Raw genomic sequence first — 25,726 nt, 5'->3', positions numbered from 1 at the left:
GGACATGTACGGGTAAATTCTACCCTACACCAGGGTCGCTGGCACTCCTAGATCGGATGTGCGACACGTGGAAAAGTAAACTTTATGGCTTTGAATAAATTTAAATTCAAATTCAACATAACAGTGTTAACTTCCGTTTAAGTAATCATTTGTAGTAACCCCATTTTTCAAAGTTGGTCTGATCTAGGTTCAGTGGTCATTCCAATCACGCATTTCGATGAGTTTCGGCAAGTAAATTCGGCAAGACAATGTTTATGCTCGGCAAATATTAATTTACTTTGGCAAACATATTTTAAAATTTTAATATATAATTAAACTTATAATTATTGAAAATATTAATTTTCGAAGTATGTTTATTATGTGAAATAGATAAAAGCAAATTGAAATTGAATAAATTTCTTTTATTTTAAAAGAATCTACATACATACATATATATATATATATATATATATATTAAACTTATAATTATGAAAATATTACTTTTCTGAGTAAGTTTATCATGTGAAATAAATACAAGAAATTTGAATTTCAATAAATTTATTTTACTTTAAAATAATTTGTATTTTTAATTTTGTTCCGTTGAAATACGTAATCATTCCTTTAATTAGTTTATATGATTTCAATATTTAATATTAGGCAACACAATTTTAATGTTTGGCAAACATTATTTTTGATCGGCAAAGGTATATTTAAGTGCAAATATATAATTTAACTCATAGTTGTAGAAAATTTTAATTTTAGATAGATATCTATTAGATGAAATTGAGGTCGGCATATTTTATTGAATAAATTTCATTATTTTCCATGTTATCGGCAATTAATCTCGGCACCCATTTTGTATGCTTGGCAAAGATTATTTTTTATCGGCAAAAGTATATTTAAATACAAATATATAATTTAACTCATAGTTGTGTAAAATATTAATTTTAGATGCATATCTATTAGATAAAATTGATGTCGCAGATTTTATTGAATAAATTTAATCATTTATCATGGTATCAGCAAATAATTTCGGCAGCCCATTTTATATACTTGGCAAAGATTACTTTTGATCGGCAAAAGTATATTTAAATGCAAATATATAATTTAAGTCATAGATGTAAAAAATATTAATTTTAGATGTATATCCATTATATGAAATTGATGTCGGCAAATTTAATTAAATAAATTTCATTATTTTTGTCTTAAAATTAAATAAATTTATGGGTTAACTCTGATTTTCTACATTTATCTGTTCTAGGAATATTTGTCATTCAAATTATAAATTCTCATGGTATCGGCAAAGAGTCTCTTAGTTGTCGGCAAGAAATTTCGGCAATTCGGATTTAATCGTCGGCAGATAATAATTATATATACTTAAACTTATAACTATTGAAAATAGTATATTTCGAAGCATGTTTATTATTTTAAATAAAAACAAGCAAGTTGAAATTGAATAAATTTCCTTTATTCTGTAAAAAATTCTACACACACACAGAGACAAACACACACACAGGTATATATATATATATATATATATATATATATTCCTTTCATGAGAATTCATCTTTTGGGCAGCTACTATTCGGCAACACATGTGTTATGGTTGACAGATATTATTTTTGTTCGGCAAACGTATTTGAAAAATTTAATATATATTAAACTTATAGTTATGGAAAATAATAATTTTTATAGTTAGTTTAAGAAGTTAAATAAATACAAACTAGAAGTAATTTCAAAAAAAATAATTTATTTTGAAATTATGTTTATTATGTGAAATAGATAAAAGCAAGTTGAAATTGAATAAATTTTATTTTAAAAGAATATACATATATATATATATATATATATATATATATTATTCTTTAATCAATGCTCTGTGGTAATTCCTAGCACGAGTTTCCATATTTTCGGCAATCACTATTTGGCAAGCCATGTATTATGCTTGGCATACATTAATTTAGTTCGGCAAACATATTTTAAAATATATATATATATATATATATATATATTAAACTTATAATTCTGAAAATATTAATTTTCTGAGTAAGTTTATCATGTGAAATAAATACAAGAAAATTGAATTTCAATAAATTTATTTTATTTTAAAATAATTTGTATTTTTAATTTTGTTCCGTTGAAATACGTAATCATTCCTTTAATTAGTTTATATGATTTCAATATTTAATATTCGGCAACACAATTTTAATGTTTGGGAAACATTATTTTTGATCGGCAAAGGTATATTTAAGTGCAAATATATAATTTAACTCATAGTTGTAGAAAATATTAATTTTAGATAGATATCTATTAGATGAAATTGAGGTCGGCATATTTTATTGAATAAATTTCATTATTTTCCATGTTATCGGCAAATAATCTCGTCACCCATTTTGTATGCTTGGAAAAGATTATTTTTTATCGGCAAAAGTATATTTAAATACAAATATATAATTTAACTTATAGTTGTGGAAAATATTAATTTTAGATGCATATCTATTAGATAAAATTGATGTCGCAGATTTTATTGAATAAATTTAATCATTTTTCATGGTATCAGCAAATAATCTCGGCAGCCCATTTTATATGCTTGGCAAAGATTACTTTTGATCGGCAAAAGTATATTTAAATGCAAATATATAATTTAACTCATAGTTGTAAAAAATATTAATTTTAGATGTATATCTATTAGATGAAATTGATGTCGGCAAATTTTATTAAATAAATTTCATTATTTTTGTCAAAAAATTAAATAAATTTATGGGTTAACTCCGATTTTCTACATTTATCTGTTCTAGGAATATTTGTCATTCAAATTATAAATTATCATGGTATCGGCAAAGAATCTTGGCAATCAATTTAGTGTGTCTGGCCAACATTAGTTTTATTATGCAAAATACTTTTAAATGTAAAAATATAATTTAACTTATAATTATGAAAACTACTAATTTTCGAAGTAAGTTCGTAAGGTTAAATTAATATCGGCAATTTTTTTTAATAAACTTTATTATTTGAAAAACACTTAAATTTAAGGGTTTCTTTGCCTTGAAATATGTGCATTTAGCGGGAATGTGTATTTTGCAGCTTCTTTCATTTTGAATTTACAGCTGGGTTACACTCCTCTTCCAGTTTCAAGTTTCGTCCGCCACGCCATCGCGTCGTCGACCCAGGGTTCTGCAAATCGCCGTCGTCGCGGGGATTCTCCTCTGATTTCGTTCGGTGAGCAGCTGACCCACAGGTCATCGTTAAGCGCATGGCTCGGCGAGAACTCCCCTCATCTTTCTGTTTTCTCAATTAAATTTTCTGTGTAATATTCAGATTTACGTGAAGTAGAGAATGTCGAGAAATGAGCGAAGGGGTTGTTGATGGGGAAAACTGCCTTCAAAAGCCAAGGATAAGGACAAGAATAAACTCGTCTCTCGCTCTTCTCACGCTGGACTGCAGGTTTTTTGCTTTGTTTTTCGAATTATCGCTTAATTTTCATGTAATTTTTACGTTGATTTGTTGGAATTTGCGGCTTTAATTTTAGGGCAAATTATTATGATGGATTGATTGTGTCTATGAGCTCTTCAAGTCTTCCCTTGCTGAGTAATTTGAATTATCTCTTCTCTTAATGGGTTAGTTGTTGTAGGTGTCCCTCACGCCGTCGCCGATTATTCTCCGACACCGCTCGTCCCTCAGTTTGCAGGTGAAATAGATTTGTGATATTCTTTGTAGCAAAGTAATTAAACTATTCAGCTTGCCTCTTCTGTAAACTAGTTAAAGTGGCTAGCAAGTGTAGGACAATAATCCATTGAAATATGACTTAACCAACTGTTTTCTAGCGAATCCAGATGATTACTTATAAAGGTCGTCCGGATTTATAAACGTGGACAATAATATTGAGCTGTCATATGTTCTGGTATTTGAAAACTGTTAGTAATGCATCGTTCATATTCCGCTAACTGAAAAAGATCCTTTATAATAGTCCTCTTTGTTGTTAATAACTTAGGTGGAATTTTGGATTATAACAGTATGAAATTATGTTGTAGCACTACCCTTAGTCTCTCCAGCTAGTAAGTGTTCGGTTGTATGTTTTAGCCTTGTATAAGATATTGTTTATTTGTTGATTTTGAAAATTTTGGATGCTAAGCTTCCTATTCTTCAAAAAAAGTTGATTACTTAAATGGTTGGATTCAGAAATTTAGTCCCAATCTTTTTGTCCATTTCTAATTATGTTTGAATGTCATTGTCTGATATAATATGAATACCTATGGATTTCTAATAAGGGAAGGATGTGTATTTGAAAGATTGAAGTGGGATTCTGATTTCATGGTTATAAAGTCAAAGATGTTTAGGGTGGAGGATATTGTACTGGATTTGAGACATATAACTATTCTGCAGCATCTGAACCTTGCAATAGGATTGATATCTATCTCTAATAAATGCATGATCTATAGATAGAAAATGTTGGAGGTTAACAGATTTAGGGGGAATGACTCAAATTAGCATTTTTCCCCACAACATATCAATTTTCTTATCTGTCATGCATCTGACTACTCAAGGTTGAAAAATCAACACTACATGATAATTTCTCACTTTACAAGCTGAGTTTAGATCATTATTTATCTTTATCTGTCATGTTGTCTGCTCCCAGATGCTCATTGCCTGGGCTTGGTTTGTGTTCATTACTTGGCATTTTGATTTGCACCAATTGATGGAGAATTACTTTGCATCACGTTTATTGAAAAAATGTATGTATAAAAGATTGATTGCTTCCCATTGATTTGCAGGTCTTGTTATTAACGAGAAACCTGATCTTAAATTTGTTCAGTCCTGAGTTCGAGCCAATTGTAAGTGCTCTGCCTCATCTGGTTGCCCCAACATTTTGTGTAGAATTTTCTATCTTGCCTATAGCGAGTGCATAGGTGTGGTTTCTGTTTGAGTGATTACTGTAAATGCAATAGAACCTCTTTAAATTGATATATGTAGATTGATCCCACTACTAACGACGAACCACTTGTAATCTTGCACCTTTGCTTGTTGTACCTTTCCACCAAACTCAGGAATGTCTAACTTGATACACAAGTTTTGATCACACATACAATTTCACCTTGGCTTCATGGAACAGAATAACACCAATGGGAAAGCTTTTCTAGAAATCATAACTCACTAGTTTCTGACTCTTTTACCAGACAATGACCTTATATTCCTGTGACTCTTTAATTTTTCCATGCCATTGATTTGCACCAGTTTCTCTTTGCTCTCTTGTCTCATTGTTGTGTCTTCACATCAATGATCTAATTTTCCATGGTTTCCACATAACATCAGATTGTTGTTACATTTCCAAGCCAGTATTGTTAATAGAAGCCTGCTATTCCTATACCCTTCTTCCAGTTATGTTTTGCACTAGTTTTGGAGTTTTGACATTAACCAGTCTATTATTTAAACATAAGGCATTATATGCCTGAATTATAAAATTCTCTTTCATTCCTGAAATGTTTGGTTACTGAAAGAGTTTACATATATGTTTGCAGAAAGAGGTCCAATCATCATATGATGTCCAGTTGAAGGAAGTACAAGTTTCACCCGGAACTGTGATCAGTGCTGAATGAGCTTCGCCGCTTCTCAGAATGGACATATTTATTTTTTATATGTATATAGTAAGTAAGCAACGCACCATCATCACCCCGAGCAATAACTGAAGCATACATATGTTATCTGAGTCTCTCTTCAAAAGCACTGTACAAGATAATCCAATAGCAAGACCTTTATACACAAGGTAGAAGCAGCAGCCAAAATGACGCTGGAGATGAAAAGAGTCATCGGCATCATTTGTGCTTGCTCTACCACTGTGTAGAGCACACCCTTTTGCCCTTGTTGTAAATCTGTTTAGGTATGAGCATGACACCTTTCTCACCTCTAACTTGTATTTTTTTCAATTTTGGTGCTCAGCTGTTGTGGTTAATTCGTTGACAATTGACATAGTAGTGGCTGTAGTGCAGTGTCATTGTAAGTCTTAGCTATCTCTCTTTTCCCATGTAGATAAGTGAGATTGTAGTTCAGTTCTTGCTGTAAACTTTCAAGTATTGATAGTGCTCCCTAATTTTGACACACATGTGAATTCTGCACTTTGTGTTTATATGATTGCCTCAATCAAACTTATAAACGTGGATATGTTTTTTTTTTCTTCATCTAAATCTGCAATCAACTATGCTTGGTGTTTACTGGGTAAACTCATCTAACTATGAATCATATTCTTCATTCGAATAGCAATCTCTTGAACTGATTATGCTGCTGGATTACTATTTCCAATTGTTACTATCATTAACACAAGCTATGTATAAATTTACCAATAATTTCACCTCGTCTATCAAAATTTGGCAAAATTTTGAAGTTGCAGCCTCAACATGTTGAGCACTGAAGCGGGTCAAAATAACTCAACATTTAATCAAAAAGCATACACAAGAAATGTTTACTTATTCATTGATGCTGTGATCCTATATAAAATGTTCATGTGACTAAACATTCTAAATTTATGAAAGCAAGAATTCACTTTCATGGCAGAGGTTGCTGAAATGAAATTCTGCCATACACAGACATGGCCACAAAATGGCATGCTCATTACATGGGTTTTGCCACCTTAAATTTCTAAGCTACAATTTCGCCTTTAAAATGAATCTCGTTGCTAATGGAGCAAAATGAATCGGAGGTACAAGCTGAGTATCAAACCAAAAATTCACTTCTCTAGTTCTGCAAAGTCTGGAGTTCCTGCTCGGCTACAACTGAATCAACGGGCTTGTACGAGACTTCGGCCCAGTTTTTGGTTCCTCCTCCAGATAAACCACCCCCCAAATGCCAGCAGTCCAATTAGAACCACTACAACAAATGCTATGACTAACGCCAAGTAATGTTGTTGCCACCATGTCCTGGACAAATGCAATCATACTCATATTTAATAACAGAATTAATTTGCCATATTCCTTCCACTCAGCTGTATCTTTCAAGCTAATATAAGAAATGTAAGTGTAAGCAGTAAAGAAACAAATTCTTGAAGGTAACCGTTGTACCTACTTGACGAGCAGTTTTCCTCTCAGCTGTCATAACACCCATAGGATTAAATGTCAGGTGCGTTGCAACAGTGTCATCAATAATTATCTGTGTCTCCACAGTCAACTCCCCTAATGAACAAAGTGAACTCAGTGCCTCCACTCTAAATCCGAAAGTCGTTAATGATCGGAGGTCTGAAAAATCCAAGAGCTTGGATGTATGGTGCTTTAGTGCCAAGACCTATCAATAGCAATTCAAAGGGGGTAAAGTAACTAGACTCAGTTTTGACTTGAGGTTTCAAAGTGATAATTTTATTAAGTAAAACAATTCTGTTGTATGCCTCTACGGGGGAAATGCAAAGAAATTTGCAAAAATATAGATAAATTAACCTGTTCTTGAAAATTTGTTCGTTACTCTAACAGACTTTCAATGTGAATTACACCTTAAAGAAACCAATTTGGCTAGTTCGACAACAGGCTCACAGCTTGAAGGCTTCCATGGATGCTATTTAAAGACAGATAAACATCAATGTAATGAATTAAAAGCAACCACAGAAGCAACAAAAATGAGAGCAAGAAGGTTTGTGAACAACAACCAGACACAAAAATCAAACCTCTCTAAAAATTCAGAAGTGTATTTCGTGTGAAGACAAGGCAAGCATGTTCAAATCTACAAATTTCAAATCTTCACCAAGCCTCTCACCCCCCAACAGGGAACCTTTACAAGCCTCACATTTTTTTGCCCCAAATTTCAATAGACAATTTAATAGAACCAAGCTAATAGCTAAACCATCATAAATTTCAAAAATCGAGCCCTATGTCCTAAAACTGAGACAAAGCTTACCTGCAGTCGAGTCAGGGACGACGAGTGGATGACGGCGAATGAGAGACTTTACCGTTAAAGGCAAAGAAACCTTTAAATTTAAGTTTTTTTCAAATAATAAAGTTTATTCAAAGAATTTGCCGCTATTAATTTAACCTTACAAACTTACTTCTAAAATTAGTACTCTTCATAATTATAAGTTAAATTATATTTTTACATTTAAAAGTATTTTGCATAATAAAACTAATGTTGGCCAGACATACTAAATTGACTGTCGAGACTCTTGCCGATACCATGAGAATTTATAATTTGAATGACAAATAATCCTAGAACAGATAAATGTAGAAAATCGGAGTTAACCCATAAATTTATTTAATTTTTTGACAAAAATAATGAAATTTATTTAATACAATTTGCCGACATCAATTTCATCTAATGGATATACATCTAAAATTAATATTTTTTACAACTATGAGTTAAATTATATATTTGCATTTAAATATATTTTTGCCGATCAAAAGTAATCTTTGCCAAGTGGAGTATATAAAATGGGCTGCCGAGATTATTTGTTGATACCATAAAAAATGATTAAATTTATTAATAAAATCTGCCGACATCAATTTTATCTAATAGATATGCATCTAAAATTAATATTTTCCACAACTATGAGTTAAATTATATATTTGTATTTAAATATACTTTTGCCGATCAAAAATAATCTTTGCCAAACATACAAAATGGGTGCCGAGATTATTTGCCGATAACATGGAAAATAATGACATTTATTCAATAAAATATGCCGACCTCAATTGGAGTGCGGCGGTGGGGGGATTTTACTGTGGTCGTTGGTTGCGTCTGACATTTCAGTATAGGACTACCGACGTCCGTGGTCAGCCTTCCGCCGGCAATCTCCTACAGCCGTGGCTCCATAAATATTTAGTGAGCCTTGTACCAAGCAAGAAAACTATTTTGGATATCATTCACTATGCTCACAATGTTTGGAAATCACAATCACAAATGCCTCAAAGATGAGTTTTGTACCAAGAAGCTTAATATAATGCATATTCATGTTTTCTTGTCAAACCAGATATAGCAAATATGAAACAGTGCCAATATTATTTATACTTGTTAGTTGTAGAAACAAGTCTTACCAGCAAGAACCAGCCCATTGAGGCATAGTGTTTGTCTCCCGCTGAGCTGATTTCCCAGAGATTGGTCAACTGTTTGTACCTGAGACACATTATCCATAAATATGTTTCATGAAGAAAAAATACAACAAAAAAAAGATACCAAGTTAGGATAATGGATCCTAACGATGTGGTAAAGGGCTTAAGAATTGCTATAATTCAGAGAGTTAGGTCTCATCTAGCTATATCTCTACACAACTTTGACCTGCTTGAACTCATAGAAGAAAATAAACATACCCAAGAAAGGGCCTTCGTCAATGGTGGCTCCCCAGTCCCAGTTGGAGTAAAATCATCCAACTCAGGTAGGGTAAGAGGTAGCTCAGCTTCAGAAACTGGAATACATTCACCTGTACCATCTAAAATCATCCATAAGTCTGGATTAACTGATAATGGTAAAACCTCAACACATATATATCTCATTATTAGCTCTTGCATGTGTGTTTTAAAGAACAAATGAAGTATCTAAATCGTTCTTTTATTTAACTCAAGCAGTTGGATAATATAACAACGTTTAAGTCAATATTAAAGTTTCATGTTTCGATAAGCTAAATTTCTTGCAATCCAGTGTGATAATGTGAAGTTCAATCATAGGCATATGCAAAATCACTAAAATGTAACTTGAGATTCTGCTCCCCAGCATTAACAGTGCATTGTTTATTCGGATCTCCACAAATCATTGACAGCAAATTAATCATCCACACTGTACTCAATGCAAAATAAATGACTAGGACATATATATTTGGATCAGAACTTGTATTTATCTTGCAACATTCAGCTCGGCAACAGCAAGCTCACATATCAATTCGAAACACCAGCGGCAGAGAGATTAGAACGCGTACAGAAATTCAGAGAAAAAGACTCGTAACAATTACATAATTTGTTCCGGAGTAAGAATCAGATATATATAATTAACTATATCCTCAAATGTTTAATCATAGATGACGAGAACTAATTATACAAATAAAACAAATATGATGTATATCTATTAGGTATAAGATTTATGCCAAAGTTCGATATATATCTATAATGAAAGATGAACACACATAACTCGAGGTGTTTCAGAAATAGGAAATGAAATAAAAATCTCATAGCATTTCATCAATGACATACAAATTAGAACTAGCAATATCCTTATTGTCCTAATGTAGTGATAAAGCAAAACTTGCCAAGTAAACGGATTCACGATCGACACAATTTACCCAAATACAAATTGCGAGAGAGGAAAAACCTTGTAACGTTTGTGCAGGCGACAGTTTGATTACAAGGAACCTCAATAAGCTATTATCTAACACTTTTTGCCCCAAATTTCAATAGACAATTTAATAGAAGTAAGCTAATAGCTAAACCAGCAGAATTTTAAAAAATCGAGCCCTATGCTTAAAGCCCTAAGTCCTAAAACTGAGACAAAGCTTACCTACAGTCGAGTCAGGGACGACGACGGCGAGTGGGTGCCGGCTAATGAGAGACTTCACCGTCAAAGGTGCTGTGGCGGCGGTAGTGGAATGCGGTGGTAACTATGAGAGAGATGAGAAATTAAGAGTGAGTGAGAGAAAAAAAGCAAATAGAAAATTAACAATAAAGAGATGAGAATTGACACTAGGCGGTGTGGTGGTGAAGAAGAGCAGTGATAGCGGTGGAGTGCGGCGGTGGGGGGTTTTTTACAATCGTCGTTGGTTGCGTCTGATATTTCAGTATAAGACTGTCGACGTCCGTCGGTGGGCCTTCCGCCGGCAATCTCCTATGGCCGTGGCTCCATAAAAATTTCCGACAATGTCCGATTATTTTTCTTGTAATGAATCTGATAATTCGTAGGGAAGGAAATGGAGAAAAGTATTCCAAAAGTCTTGTTTTGACCCCCAAAAAATTGAAATTTGAAAATTGGCGCCGAAATTATACATAAGTCAGTGTTGCCGAAACATTTGGCAAATAAAATTGCCGAATTCTGATGCCATGATACACCACTTCCCAAGAATGTAAACCACTTCCCAAGAATGTAATGAGTGCTTGACGGAAGGAGTTAACTCTGTTAACTCATCTCTGCAAAAGAAAAAGATAAATTCATAAATGGAAGATAGACACGTGTCGCACATCGGAATTAGGAGTGCCGGCGACCCTGGTGTAGGGTAGAATTTACCACGTGTACGATATCTAAAGAGCTTAGCTTTCACGTCCACCGTAAATTCTATCCTACACCAAGGTCTCCAGCACTCCTACCTCTGATGTGCGACAAGTGTCCATCTTCAATTTATGAATTTATCTTTTTCTTTTGCAAAGATGAGTTAACAGCGTTAACATCTTCCGTCAAGCACTCATTACATTCTCGAAAAGTGGTGTATCACGGCATCAGAATTCGGCAATTTTATTTGCCGAATGTTTTGGCAACACTGAAACATGTATAATTTCGGCGCCAATTTTCAAATTTCAATTTTTTGGGGGTCAAAACAAGACTTTTGGAATACTTTTCTCCATTTCCTTCCCTAAGAATTATCAGATTCACTACAAGAAAAACAATCGGACATTGTCGGAATTTTTATGGAGCCACGACCATAGGAGATTGCCGGCGGAAGGCACGAGCACATGGAACCGAGCGGAAGGCACAACCACAAGAATTTTTTTATGGAGCCACGACCACAGGGAACCATCGGACATTATCAGATTCTCATCTCTCTCTCATAGTTGCCACCGCGTTCCACCACCGCCGCCACAGCACCTTTGACGGTGAAGTCTCTCATTCGCCGTCACCCACTCACCGTCGCCGTCCCTGACTCGACTGCAGGTAAGCTTTGTCTCAGTTTTAGGACCTAGGGCTTTAAGCATAGGGTTTGATTTTTGAAATTTCTGCTGGTTTAGCTATTAGCTTAGTTCTAGTATTAAATTGTCTGTTGAAATTTGGGGCAAAAAAGTGTTGGATAAATTTTGACTTCACCTCTGGAATCTCTCTCTCTCTCTCATGTTGCTGGAAGAAACGCGAATTGATGGCGTGATATATGTGGAATTTTGCTGTAAGTCTCTCTGTTTGATCTGGTTTAGCTGTACTCAGGCATCTGAGCTCAGTATCTCTTTTCTTTGATTACCTGTGATTTATTTTACTTCTCTCTATCTCTCTGGTGATGGATTATGTTGTTTGATTCTATGGTGATTAGTTGCAGTTGTGTTCTGCAATAACCTGAAGTTTTGATAAGGGATGATTGCAGAGCTGACTCTATGCTGAAGATGGATTTACAGCTGTAGTCGATTTATATTTTTTGGGGTATGATGGCGAAGAAGTTAAATTTGTATTAAAGAATTAATTTAAACGCTAATTGCGAGAATTTGTGCGGTAGTGAAGGTTAAGGTACTTAAAAAGCAGGGGGGGGGGAGGAAACACCGAACAAGTGAGGAAAATTGGCTTTGGTGAAATCGATGTCCTTAGAAAGATGGATTCTCTTGACCTAGAGTTATTGTTATCTTAGTTCAATTGAAAATTCTAGATTTCAGGAGTGTTTCTTTGTAGGAAACTTGGAGAATGTTTTCATAAATTTGGGAAGTGGAGTATTTTGGGAATTCAAATTTAAGATATGAATTTTGAGATGGATCTTTGTGTCTAGTAGGGACTTGTTTTAGGTAGACTTGTGGTGGTGGAATATGGAGTGACTTTTATAGTTTGGACTTGCTTGCGTGAACTGATTTAGAATATCTTGTTAAGCCTCTGGTCTTTGTATCTCTTTAATTTAATTTAGGATTTGAGAAGATATGGAATTGATGACGGAATAGTATTGCATTGTTGCATGCTCGGACTTCAGTTTGACATAGTGAATTGCATTAGGAGTCTTTTACTTTCATACTGAGCTACTCTGTTTAAATTTCTGGAGTAAACAAATCTGATAACCTTCTTCAGACTGCTTACATCTCTCTATTTTGCTTGCAGTAAAATTTCATTTAATCATACAAAATGTTTGATTGTGGTCCAAAGACTCAATACATCACTGGGCAGCGGGACAAGTTTGTAAGGTATCCTTTTCATTTGCTTATATAATTCTTAAATTGTAGAGTTCTTTAATTTGTTGGCTTCACTGAGGTTAGACTGCTTATACTAAAGATGTGTGCCTGAGAAAGTGGATTTAAGTAACTATAAAGTCTATAATCTGTAAATTTCCTGCAATATTGGACACTTGTTCGATCATGACTGTACAATAATAACTACATGTTCTCATCGATGCACTTGGGACAAAGTACTAGGTGTTGTTTCACTGTCTTTCATTAGGAAAGTGCTTATGAAAGTTTTTTCTTTCTTCTTTTTTGTTATTAGATTGGATGACTTGGATTCCAGACTCTCATCCCCATCTACTTCAGTTGCTACAAACAAATGTGGCTTGAGTATCGAGGGTTTGGGCCGTGGTAATCATAGAAATCCTGCTCCATCAAAATCCTTTAAGAGAGGAATGAAGAAAGGATCTCAAGGTCTAAAATCTATTGGTCGGTCCCTTGGTTTTGGTGTCTCGCGAGCAGTTTTCCCAGAGGACCTCAAGGTGTCAGAGAAGAGGATTTTTGACCCCCAAGACAAACTCCTTACCCTTTGGAACAAGCTTTTTGTGATGTCATGTATTCTGGGAGTGTCTGTTGATCCTCTGTTTTTCTTTCTTCCAGTTTTTAATAAATCATCAAATTGACTGGATATAGATAGAAAATTGGCCATCACGGCTACAACACTGCGCACAATTGTTGATGCTTTCTATCTTATTCACATGGTTCTCCAATTCCGGACTGCTTATATAGCCCCATCATCCCGTGTGTTTGGGCGAAGTGAACTTGTAATTGATCCTGGACAGATTGCTAAGCGGTACTTGAAGTGCTATTTCATCATTGATTTCCTTGCAGTGCTTCCCCTCCCACAGGTTCGAGAAATTGCATTCTTATTTGTCTTTTGAATTGTATTCTACCTTATCTTTGGTCTTCATCCTTCCCTAAAACATAAAATGGCTTTTTATTTACTGATCAGTTGGTGGAATTTCGAACAATCAGATTGATGTCTCCTCTCTAATTAGATTTCAGGATAGCTATAATCTATACCAGAACAGAAATACTTTTGAAATGTAATATTCCAAGAAGTGCTTCCAATATGGGGTGATTAATTAAGAATGTTTTCTTCTGTGTCTCTTGGTTTATTTCTCCTTTCAATTTTCCTAGACTTTTTCAGCAAGACATCTTGTAGTTAGATGCATAAACTATGTAGGCTGGCTGTAGCTTTTGTAGCCATGGAATCAGGGGATGTATAATATCTGTATACTTGCATGTTTTATAGTGTCCGAGCTTTTAATTTTCTTATTTTTAATAACTATATCTATTTCAATGGTTCTATATTGCAGTTGTTCCTTAGCATTTTTGTTTTTGTGTTGCTAAACATCTTTTTCTTGGATATATGCAGATTGTTGTCTGGAGATTTCTGCAGAGGTCAAATGGATCAGATGTACTGGCTACAAAGCAAGCATTATTTTTCATCATTTTGCTCCAATATATTCCTAGATTCACCCGAATTATGCCGCTTACTTCAGAATTAAAAAGAACTTCTGGTGTCTTTGCTGAAACTGCATGGGCTGGTGCAGTGTCCTACTTGCTGCTGTACATGCTTGCCAGTCATGTAAGAATCCTTTTGACCTGTTGTATGGCATCTTATTCCACTGTTTGGCGTGATCGGTTTTATAATTCCTGAGTCATACTTGCAGTAAATACAATGTTACAATCTCCAAAAAATCCGTATTAGACATCCGGATCTTCCAACTTTGCATTAGGATCAGTGACAGATTTCAACCCTATATCTGTATACAATTTCCTTAATTATAGTTTTAGAAAAGGCCCCATCTATGTAGCCCTTCCAGTCAGGTGTAGGGAGCTATTAGAGAAAGAAAAAAGAGAGAAAAGAAACTTTGAAATTAACCTTAGTTTGCAATCTCAGATGCTCTTTTCCTGAGTTGGACCTGTGACTCTGGGTGAAATATGAGTAACCTGTCTTTATTGCCCCAATGCCTAACAATACTTTGTTTTATGCCGGAAATGTTTGGTTTTTTTCATGAACATTTTGGCTTTACTTAATTATTGAATAATGGGAATCACAACTTAGTCATAAGATGAACACATCACATTTATGAGAATCTATCTTCGAGTTTTACTTATTTGGCTAAATTAATGCTTATTTAGCCGTATAAATACCATTCTAATAATATATTTTATTCATCAGCTTGCAACGAGGGGGTATGATGACTGTTGGATGGTCCTGCAAAGTATTATTCGCATGTGCACTAGGACAATGTCTGATAAATAGAGTCGTGAATGAGCTCAGCACAAGAGATCACCAATTTTTTTGGATTCTTTTTGTGTTTTACTAGACTATCATGGGGAGATAAGAGTTGCTGGTTGATTTGTTATAGTGGGTAGAAATCTGAATTATTTTAAATTGTGGCATCTATTCCTTGAGATGTGGTAATTGTTACTATTATATACATCATGCCCCAGGTGCAAAATTGTTTTGTTTATTAAGGAGGGAATCCTTGCTATACTATTTGTATACTGTGAATTATGCACAACCTGATCATATTTTTTCTTAAGCCCAAACACTTTACAGACTACAATGTGCATGACCTGCTATCTCTTTGATCATGACCTTTTGACTTGGGCTTCTTTTTCTTTCTAGGGTTGTGATAACTGCTCATCGGCTGATATTCGGATTGAAGATATTCCAAATTGTGTCAACTAGTTTATGTTGAAGTTGTATTATCTCAAAAAACTAAATAATTAACTAGCATATTGGGATCATAAACTTATTTTTGTCTTTCTTTTTTATTGAATTCTCAGGCATGTATCAAAAATCCTTGTTCATTTCAACTATTGGCTATAAGAAATTTTGTTTTTCTTTATTGTGTAGATGGATGATTGTTAGAATGTGGCCACCCTCAAGAGACATTTTTTGAGCTTTATCCCGATTGGAGTCTGATTGTTGAGCTTTTGTTTATAGCTCTTTGATGTAGGTTCTGCCATTCAAATAATTACATTACCTCCTGATAGTTGGCAATCAGGAATGTAATTCACAGGATTCCATGTGGACTTTTAAACTTCTTTTCTTGTAGTTTCTATGTTAGTGGCTAAATCATATGTTTTAAGCGCAATTTTTTGGGTAATGTGGTTTTAGTAGATGATAGATTTATTATACTAGCTTGTGCTTGTTGTAGACTTGTAGTCATGCAATATAGAAACAGTAATATCAAGAATGTGGAAATAAATCATTGTTCTTGTTGAGGCTACAGAACACTACTAATTGCTTAAATTTGTCAGTGTTCTTTTCACGGGTCTAATCATGCAAATCAAACACATAATTAAGTAGGATTGTTTAGACGGAAGTCTAAAACAGAGATGTGTTCTTTTTTCAACAATGATGACTACTTAAATTCCTAAAGAATAATAACTAACGACAAGTAAAATAAAGTAGCAACTTATTAAAGGGGGATAATAGGGCGTTTTTAGGGAAATGGGCTAAATATTCTATGCGCATAATTGATATCATAACATGTTAAGGTTTGTTAGGTTATTTGCTCAAAATGTTTCTCTACTATCTGCATTATGACGAGCGATAAATTCTCAAGACGAATAAATGACCAACACCACCATTCAACCGCCACCAAATTAACCACAATTCTTTATCTTTATAACTACTAGTCTACTAGTACAGAATGGGGACAGAATATGAGAGGATCATATACCCGATCTTAACAGTTTATTTATAATCCCATTCGTGAAATTATTGACAATGATGCTTGAAACACCACCCTCGTTTACATTCATTACAATGGCTCAAAGGTAGTCTAGTCGATTTCAAACACGAACTGTAGAGCTAAATCAGTAAGAAAGATATGTAACTCCGAGCTGAGATAATGATCAATATGGCTGACTACATATGCTGCTGACAAGCAAATCTATCAATAGACAAAATTCTAACAGAGATGTGCTATAAATCAAGGTCCATCTTTTTACACATCAACCATTAAAACCAAGCTAACTTAGTCCTACACGATAATTACTTTAATGGAGAGAAACCAAAAAACAAAAACTAATCGGAGAAATCAGTATACCAGATCGAAGCCGTAAACTTAATTGAACCCCAACATGGACTAAACGGCGGGCGTGTTCAAGATTCTTCCACAACATTAACCAACTCATACTCCACTAGGGATAAATTGTTGTCCTCTTTGACCACAAACTTTTCTGGTTCAGCAACCTCAATACGGCCCCACTTATCGACTGCCAGCCTCATTGATCCCTTGAACATGTCTATTTTTGCATTTCGGAGTACCACTGTGTTACCTGGCTTCATCATCTCAACTGCAAGTTCAGAAAAGCTTTTCATCAACAAATACACATTCATCTTTAATTCATACCACAGATAAACAAACTAAAAGATTGAATTGCAATTCAAAGACAGCCTCAACATGCCATTCAGATTGCATATAATATCCATATCAATCAACTAAACTGCAGAAAGATTAAATGCATTGTATGCAAACCAATATGCTTCAAGAACATGTTTGATTATGCCTCGACACAAGCCAAAAATTGTGAGGAGCAAGACCCAAAAATGAAAATGCATGGGGCCCATATACACGTATGAAGACACAACTATGTGATTATTTTCTCAGGCTTTCTGCGATTTGGAGCCCATATACACGTATAAAGGCACTTACCAAATCAATAACCTTGTAACCGGCAGAGAGATTATAGAGATATGAACAAAATGTTTTCATATAAAACTGCATATAGTATCTACGGTCTACCTACATCATTCTCCTTGACTGAAGTTGCAAACGTTAAAAAAAATCCGCCTAGATACATATAATAACATTTGTTTCCAGGAATGATGTTGTTTGAAATCTATTATAACCATAAAACAAAATTGTATGTTCCTATTCTGTCAAACATTCATTACTAAGAACTCTTAGTCTTTCATACTCTACTGTAATTGATATAATTAGAACAAAACAAGAAACTACCACTTATAATTCCATAATCAAAATTTACGAGAGAGATATAATTGATATAACAAGAACAAAACAAGAAACCACCACTTATTATTCCATAATCAAAATTTACGAGTCAATTTCTCAAGACTCCAGAAGACATGGAAATATCAAACTATAGATATTCAGAGGCAAAGATGAAACAGGAGAATTTGGCAATTACCAGGCCACTGGTTGATCATGAATCAAACGACGTTTGAGGCCTTGCTGTAGTGATTATGAAAAAAAATGAAACAAAAAATTGGATTGGCATTATACCTTATGCAGTACTCTGTCGTTGTTCCCCAGCAATGTAGCCAGAGACTGCCATTGTTGTCCACAGAACTGCGCTGAACCAAGCCGCCTCCTTCAGTTTTACACCAAAAACCTAACACAGCACATATATAAGAAAACACCGTAATGCACTCTCATCGATGAAAGAGGTTGAGAAGAACCAGAAAACATACGTTTGTAACATAATGATACTTACAGTATTTAAATAAATTGGCATCCATGATAAAAAGAACGAAGTAGCCCTGCATCGAAGAGCATAAAATCATGTGTTTTTTGCAGATCAAAATTTAAACCTCAATTCAGATTAACTCAACCTATGAAAATTTAAATCTATTTCACCTGCAAACTGAGGGACGAGCGGTGTCGGGGAAGAATCGGCGACGGCGTGAGGGACACCTACAACAACTAACCCATTAAGAGAAAGAGATAATTCAAATTGCTCAGCAAGGGAAGACTTGAAGAGCTCGTAGACACAATCAATCCATCATAATAATTTGCCCTAAAATTAAAGCCATAAATTCCAACAAATCAACGCAAATTTACATGAAAATTAAGCGAGAATTCGATAATTCGAAAAACAAAGCAAAAAACCTGCAGTCCAGCGAGAGACGAGTTTCTTCTTGTCTTTTGAAGGCAGAGTTTCCCCCATCAACAACCCCTTCGCTCCTTTCTCGACATTCTCTACTTCACGTAAATCTGAGTATTACACAGAAAATTTAATTGAGAAAACAGGGAGATGAGGGGAGTTCTCGCCGAGCCATGCGCTTAACGGTGACCTGTCAGCTGCTCACCGAACGAAATCAGAGGAGAATCCCCGCGATGACGGCGATTTGCAGAACCCCGGGTCGACGACGCGATGGCGCGGCGGACGAAACTGGAAACTGGAAGAGGAGTGTAAATTCAAAATGAAAGAAGATGCAAAATACACATTCCCGCTAAATGCGCATATTTCAAGGCAAAGAAACCCTCAAATTTAAGTTTTTTTCAAATAATAAAGTTTATTCAAAGAATTTGCCGATATTAATTTAACCTTACAAACTTACTTCTAAAATTAGTATTATAAGTTAAATTATATTTTTACATTTAAAAGTATTTTGCATAATAAAACTAATGTTGGCCAGACATACTAAATTGACTGCCGAGACTCTTTGCCGATATCATGAGAATTTATAATTTGAATGACAAATATTTTTAGAACAGATAAATGTAGAAAATCGGAGTTAAGCCATAATTTTTTTTTGACAAAAATAATGAAATTTATTTAATTTGCCGATCAAAAATAATCTTTGCCAAGTATATATAATGGGCTGCCGATATTATTTGTTGATACCATGAAAAATGATGAAATTTATTCAATAAAATCTGCCGACATCAATTTCATCTAATAGATATACATCTAAAAGTAATATTTTCCACAACTATGAGTTAAATTATATATTTGCATTTAAATATACTTTTGCCGATCAAAAATAATCTTTGCCAAACATACAAAATGAGTGCCGAGATTATTCGCCGATAACATGGAAAATAATGAAATTTATTCATTAAAATATGCCGACCTCAATTTCATCTAATAGATATCTATCTAAAATTAATATTTTCTACAACTATGAGTTAAATTATATATTTGCACTTAAATATACCTTTGCCAATAAAAAAATAATGTTTGCCCAGCATTAAAGTTGTGCTGCCGAATATTAAATATTGAAATCATACAAACTAATTAAAGGAATGATTACGTATTTCGAAGGAACAAAATTTAAAATACAAATTATTTTAAAATAAAAGAAATTTATTGAAATTCAATTTGCTTGTATTTATTTCACATGATAAACTTACTCAGAAAATTAATATTTTCAGAATTATAAGTTTCATATATATTTAAATTTAAAAATACGTTTGCCGAACTAAATTAATATCTGCCAAGCATAACACATGGCTTGCCGAATAGTGATTGCCGAAAACATAGAAACTCGTGCTAGGAATGACCACTGAGCATTGATCAGACAATATATATATATATATATATATATATATATATAGGGGGATATATATATATATATATATATAGGGGGCGGTTATTCAATAAACCACCCTTATTTTAAGAATTACGAACCAGCAAAAATGCATGAATTTTATGTATAACACGCATGAATAAACTGTATAAAGGTATGAATATCGAAAAAATAATTTTTTGCTACCTTTGGGATTCGAACTCATGACCATGAATATATCCAACAAGGTGATGAATCAACCGTAGATCTTGATGATCTAAGGGCTGAAAATGGTTCTTAATTTATATTTTAATAAGCGTTCTTATTTTAGTCTTCCCCTATATATATATATATATATGTATATTCTTTTAAAATAAAGGAAATTTATTCAATTTCAACTTGCTTGTATTTATTGTACATAATAAACATACTTTGAAAATTAATATTTTCAATAATTATAAGTTTAATTATATATTTAAATTTTAAAATATGTTCGCCGAACTAAATTAATATCTGCCGAGCATAAACATTGTCTTGCCGAAATTACTTGCCGAAATCATCGAAATGCGTGATTGGAATGACCACTGAACCTAGATCAGACCAACTTTGAAAAATGGGGTTACTACAAATGATTACATAAACGGAAGTTATCACTGTTATGTTTATTTTGGATTTAAATTTATTAAAAGCTATAAAGTTTACTTTTCCACGTGTCGCTCATCCAAGGTAGGAGTGTTGGAGACATTGGTGTAGGATAGAATTTACCCACGTCCACTTGAAAACTAGATCTTCTATAAGAAATTCCGATGAAACGCTCTTGTCACAGTGTGGAAATATCTAGAGAGAGAACCACCCTGACAACTAAAAATTTATTATAATACTATGAATTATATTTAATTTTTATTTCAAAAAATTAAATTTTTAAAAAAATATATACCATGACTTTGAATTATCAAGGTTTATGATTAGCCAATAAAAGTGAAATTAAATGATAAAAAATAGTTATATACCCTAAATTGATGAAATAAACCCTAGTTATAATAATCACAAAATTAAACTAAAGCATACAAATTTGAAATTGAAGAAAAAATATATAAGAAAATAAACAAAATTAAAAATGATACACAAAATGGGACATAATGTGTTGTACATATAATCTCATTTCCACCCGTTGGCCCCACTAATACTATCACATGGTTTATTTTTTCAAGATTACTATGACAGACAATATTACATTAAGAACTAAAAATTAATTTTGTAAAAGTTGTGTAAATTTATTTACAAGCAATTTTTGAACCAGCGATGTCATGTCCCATGTATGGTGTTGCATATCACACATGCCATGCCTCAATAGTCAATACTCGACCGCCATATTTTTTGCCATTTACAGCTATATTTATTAGATTCGCTTGCCCGGTCACTCTCAAGTCTCACCACCATTATATCTCAATTCTCAAGCAGATGTCTACCTTATTCTGACCTCTTCTTAACAAAGACTGGCGGATGCACGTTCTTGCAAGGGATACGACTGTGCCCCAAATTATATAATATATTATTTTAATAATTATAATATTCAGGTTGATTATTTAATAATTTACAGTGATTTTTTATATTAATTTGTTAAATTTGTGTTGTGTCTAACTCATTTTCTATTTTTTAGTTAATTTAAAATGTTGAATTCGAAACAATGATCGAGTCAAAGTAAAATTATGAACTATTAATAATAAGGGGTTATGGCAAAACAATACATAAACTTTAAAAAAAGTTGTAATTTTCACCTCAACTTTCAATTAAGTCTCAAAATACATGAATTTATATTTTTGTTGTAATTTTCACATAAGTTTGACTTTCAACGAAATTAAAACTTAATTGACGATTGAAATTAAGTCAAATATATTAATTTTTGCGTTTTTAGACCTCCAAACTTCTAAATACTCATAATCATTAGAAGTTAGATCAACATCGGGTGAATCTCTGACTGTCAATTAAGCTCTAATTTCGTTGAAAGTCAAACTTAGGTAAAAATTGCAACAAAAATATAAATTATATTTTGAGGCTTAATTGAAAATTAAATTTTTTTTCAAACTTCATGTACTTTTTGGCCATAACTCGGCTCCTAATAATAAATTATTTTATTCTTGACAAAACAATAATAAATTACTTTATTTTTTTAGAAGATGAAATAATTTTTTTTTAAGAGTAGAAGTAGGTATTTATATGCTTTCAATGTATTTTCCGTTGAATCAATAGAATTTCGAACAACTATTTATTGTATTAAGTGATTAATTATAATTCTAAGTCCATTAAAATTCTAGCTGAATATAAAAATGAAATGCACGAAATATTTTTTAAAAAAATATAGTTCGGGTCTCCCGTCCCCGAACCCCCTTGCAAATATTTTCAGACATCATACTTCATTAAATTTAACACCCCCAAATGATAAATGGTGGATCCGCCGGCAACAGGCAACTATACTACCTCTCATCAACAGAAACATGTAATTTTATTATTTTGTATAAAATTTTCACTTTTTTTTAATTGAAATATAAATTTTTCATTATTTTCAAGTATTGTAGTATTACCTTATTTCCTTCTTCATTTATCCTACAGAAACACAACAAAGCTTGTACAAGACACACCACATATAGACACAGGCATCTCAGTTCTTATTCTTAAATCCAAATACCCAACGCTTTGACCCCCGCATAATTCTAATGCATTCAGGAATTATCATTCTAATGTAAAGCAAAAAAAAGAAATTAGAGATGAAATTGGGGTGAGTAGATGTTATCTCGCCGTGAATCGAGGGAGAGGGCGTCTGGACTGCGCCGCCGGGCGCTGCATGCGCCATGGCGGTCGGCGAAGAGCGAGCAGGGGAGGCGGCGGCGGCGCCGCAGCTGTCACGCTGCTGCCGTGGCTAGCTGTTATCGGCGAGACGCGAGAGCGAGAGTTGAGAGGAGGCTGTGGGCTTAGGATTAAGTTATGGGCCTCCACAAATTTATTAATAATGATGTTATATGTTTGGGCTTAGATCATTTATATCATTATGGACTCTTATAGTTTCATTTAATTATTTATACTGCAACCCAAAACGTATAAATACCGCCGTGAAAAGAATTCAACAACGAAACGTAAAGACAAAAAGGGATGTTTGCGAAGCTTATTTTAGAGAATTTATAAGCTACAAGAGTTATAACATACGAAATTTGAGCTATTTTTTTCGACACAGATTTTAAGAAATTAGTATTTTATGTGCTTAATGTCATAGGTAAAAAAAGGAACAAAGAGAAAACAATTTTTCATATAAAGAAAGTGCTCAAATTTTGGGAAATGGAGTGAGTATTTTAACTTTTAAGAGCTTATAAGATGTAAGGTCTCAAAAACTTACATGCATTTTACAATGGAGCTTTAAGTTATAGAAATAAATTTCTAATTAGAAAGAAAAAATCGAAGATAAATAAAATTAGAAGGGTATTTATAATTGGAAATTTGAAAACTAATAAGAAATCATATATAAATGCGGTTTTTTATAAAAACGAAAAAACAGAGAAAAGAATCTAAGACCCTTGAGAGCACAAAGAGCAAACTAAGGGCCGAGCCTCAAAAAACCACTATAAGAGACCCCAAAAATCTCGTAGTGGAAAAAGAGTATACGTCAAGGAAAAAAAAAGAAGAGCGAGGCGAGGGCGGAAACAAAACCTACAGAAACTCACTAATAAGAAATCATAGTAAGGTTATTTTTATACATTAATTGTTGCTTATAATTAAGAATATAAAAACTTAAATTGAAGGTGAGGAACTTATTTTTGGGAACTCATAAATTATTGAAATTTATTTCTACATCTTATGAGCTGTTTAAATACTTATTTGCTAAACACTTTGCAATACTTATAAACTTATAAATTATTTTAAAAAACTTATAAGCTCACCCAAACATCCTCAAAGTCTCGACTTTGAAATTCACCAGCAAAAGCTTTCACCGCGGATTGTAAATTTGGTACACACAACTGACATTTCGAATATCGAAGAAGCATAGTAAACGATTTTCTATTATGTTTCATTCATAATATTTTTCTAAATAATATACGCTTGATTTATTCTTTGCATGTAACGATATTTATTAGTATTATTATCCCAAGGGAGCGTTTGTTTAATTAATAAAAATACTGTTGGAATAATAAATTTAATAATGGGATGAAAGCGAAACACAAAAAATGTTGACCGAGTAAAATGAATACAATATCATCTTCGGGTATAGCAATGATGCATCTCCGTTATCACCTGAGAATATCCGTTCACAAAAAAATTGTTATTTTTTGTTATTTTAGAATATTCATAAAAAGTAGTTATTTTCTATTTTAAAAAACTTTCTATTACATAATGAGCCTTATTCGTCATTCACGGTAGAATTAATTACTTTTATTATTATTAACACTGCTTTTTAAATGAATCATTTCTCCATTTATAATACAATAGCTAATTATTTTTATTAAATTAAACTCGTATTGTCCCTTTTAAAATTATTTTATGTGGACGGATATGAAGTATTATTTTCCAAAAACAAGTAATGATACTGATTAGTGATAATTATTTCGGATTCTCTCTCAACTTCCATAAGCAAAAATTGGCATATCAAACTTTTCATATAAAACCATAAAAGTGCATTCTCAAAGTTCTCTCTTAAGTTGAAAAATTATCTTCGGTTAATAAGAAAAACTCTGGGCAACTCATTTTCCCCCATTCACTCTAATTCATAATAATATTATCACAAGTGATAGGTGTGATAATATTTTCCCATATTATATACTTTTATGATCTTTTAATTTTACCCTCAAAATATATTTAACTCGTCTGTCTATCTTTCTCGTTCTTTCTCTTCCTTTTCACTCATAATATTTTTATATATTTTTTCATCAAAGAAAAAATAAAATAAGAAGAATGGGGACCACTAAAGTGTGATAAATTTTTCTCAATCTTTTCTTTTTATTTTATAATGATAAATTTATAACAACAAAAAAAAACACCCCGCAACGTTTAATTAACAGCGGTTAGTTTTATTATTCAAACACGACAACAATGAATAAATATAACGAATGATAATGTTACAGAATTATTAAGAAAAACAAACATATGGTACGACAAAAATATGAAAAATAGTAGAAACGTTTGACTTAGAGAGACTATTTACAAATGGGTTTACAAGATGCTGGGGGTGGCTTAGGTGGTGGATCCGATTGTGGAAATACTGTCTGCATGGAACGATTTTTAATCTTGGAAGGCGGAGGGGTTGGCCGCGGCTGCCCACGACTGCCGGGCGAAGGTGGCGTAGGAGTCGGCGGTGGCAGGGTCGAGGGCCCACTTGGATTAATGTGATGAACAAGAGGAGTTGTGTGAGGAAATG

At 33.2% G+C, this 25,726-nt stretch overlaps 2 protein-coding genes and 2 long non-coding RNA genes across 6 annotated transcripts; 2 read left to right on the top strand and 2 right to left on the bottom strand.

Annotated features, from left to right (window-relative positions):
* The first annotated feature begins 3,031 nt into the window (after nt 1-3,031).
* LOC131006040 (uncharacterized) lies at nt 3,032-6,074 on the top strand. 2 transcript variants are annotated; one of them, XR_009095393.1, is made up of 5 exons: nt 3,032-3,198; nt 3,298-3,423; nt 3,611-3,667; nt 4,752-4,811; nt 5,496-6,074. It is a non-coding gene; the product is annotated as an uncharacterized LOC131006040 (long non-coding RNA). The 2 variants fall into 2 exon arrangements; XR_009095392.1 differs by having other exon boundaries at nt 3,040-3,217.
* Nucleotides 6,075-6,419: 345 nt separating this feature from the next.
* On the bottom strand, nt 6,420-10,655 carry LOC131006035 (uncharacterized). The gene is made up of 7 exons (XM_057933195.1): nt 10,613-10,655; nt 10,432-10,531; nt 9,255-9,373; nt 8,982-9,050; nt 8,635-8,742; nt 7,033-7,248; nt 6,420-6,887 (listed from the first exon to the last, which is right to left on the bottom strand). The coding sequence occupies exons 4-7, from the start codon at nt 8,997-8,999 to the stop codon at nt 6,738-6,740; spliced, it is 492 nt and encodes a 163-aa protein (XP_057789178.1). The 5' UTR covers nt 9,000-9,050; nt 9,255-9,373; nt 10,432-10,531; nt 10,613-10,655; the 3' UTR covers nt 6,420-6,737.
* A 1,209-nt stretch (nt 10,656-11,864) lies between these two features.
* Nucleotides 11,865-15,907, top strand: LOC131006022 (probable cyclic nucleotide-gated ion channel 5). 2 transcript variants are annotated; one of them, XM_057933175.1, is made up of 5 exons: nt 11,865-12,019; nt 12,925-13,007; nt 13,306-13,891; nt 14,422-14,634; nt 15,232-15,547. In XM_057933175.1, the coding sequence occupies exons 3-5, from the start codon at nt 13,742-13,744 to the stop codon at nt 15,313-15,315; spliced, it is 447 nt and encodes a 148-aa protein (XP_057789158.1). In that variant the 5' UTR covers nt 11,865-12,019; nt 12,925-13,007; nt 13,306-13,741; the 3' UTR covers nt 15,316-15,547. The 2 variants fall into 2 exon arrangements, with proteins under 2 accessions (XP_057789158.1, XP_057789159.1); XM_057933176.1 differs by lacking the exon at nt 15,232-15,547 and adding an exon at nt 15,685-15,907 and having other exon boundaries at nt 11,867-12,019.
* A 987-nt stretch (nt 15,908-16,894) lies between these two features.
* Nucleotides 16,895-19,254, bottom strand: LOC131006042 (uncharacterized). Its single transcript, XR_009095395.1, has 5 exons — nt 18,923-19,254; nt 18,671-18,727; nt 18,528-18,573; nt 18,317-18,425; nt 16,895-17,366 (listed from the first exon to the last, which is right to left on the bottom strand). It is a non-coding gene; the product is annotated as an uncharacterized LOC131006042 (long non-coding RNA).
* Nucleotides 19,255-25,726: the final 6,472 nt, after the last annotated feature.

The sequence above is a fragment of the Salvia miltiorrhiza genome, chromosome 1 (assembly GCF_028751815.1).
Source record: "Salvia miltiorrhiza cultivar Shanhuang (shh) chromosome 1, IMPLAD_Smil_shh, whole genome shotgun sequence".
Classification (NCBI taxonomy): domain Eukaryota; kingdom Viridiplantae; phylum Streptophyta; class Magnoliopsida; order Lamiales; family Lamiaceae; genus Salvia; species Salvia miltiorrhiza.
This window is presented reverse-complemented; position numbering and strand designations above follow the sequence as displayed.

What these genes read in the sequence shown, in the direction of transcription:
- LOC131006035 (XM_057933195.1), bottom strand. An exon ending in ACCGCCGCACTCCAATTGAG is followed by an intron (nt 7,249 to 8,634) that starts GTCGGCATATTT and finishes TGCTATTGATAG; the next exon opens with GTCTTGGCACTAAAGCACCA. An exon ending in AGAGGAAAACTGCTCGTCAA is followed by an intron (nt 6,888 to 7,032) that starts GTAGGTACAACG and finishes GCATTTGTCCAG; the next exon opens with GACATGGTGGCAACAACATT.
- LOC131006022 (XM_057933175.1), top strand. Translation starts at nt 13,742, where the DNA reads ATGGTTCTCCAATTCCGGACTGCTTATATAGCCCCATCATCCCGTGTG. An exon ending in CAGTGCTTCCCCTCCCACAG is followed by an intron (nt 13,892 to 14,421) that starts GTTCGAGAAATT and finishes GGATATATGCAG; the next exon opens with ATTGTTGTCTGGAGATTTCT. An exon ending in TGTACATGCTTGCCAGTCAT is followed by an intron (nt 14,635 to 15,231) that starts GTAAGAATCCTT and finishes TTTATTCATCAG; the next exon opens with CTTGCAACGAGGGGGTATGA.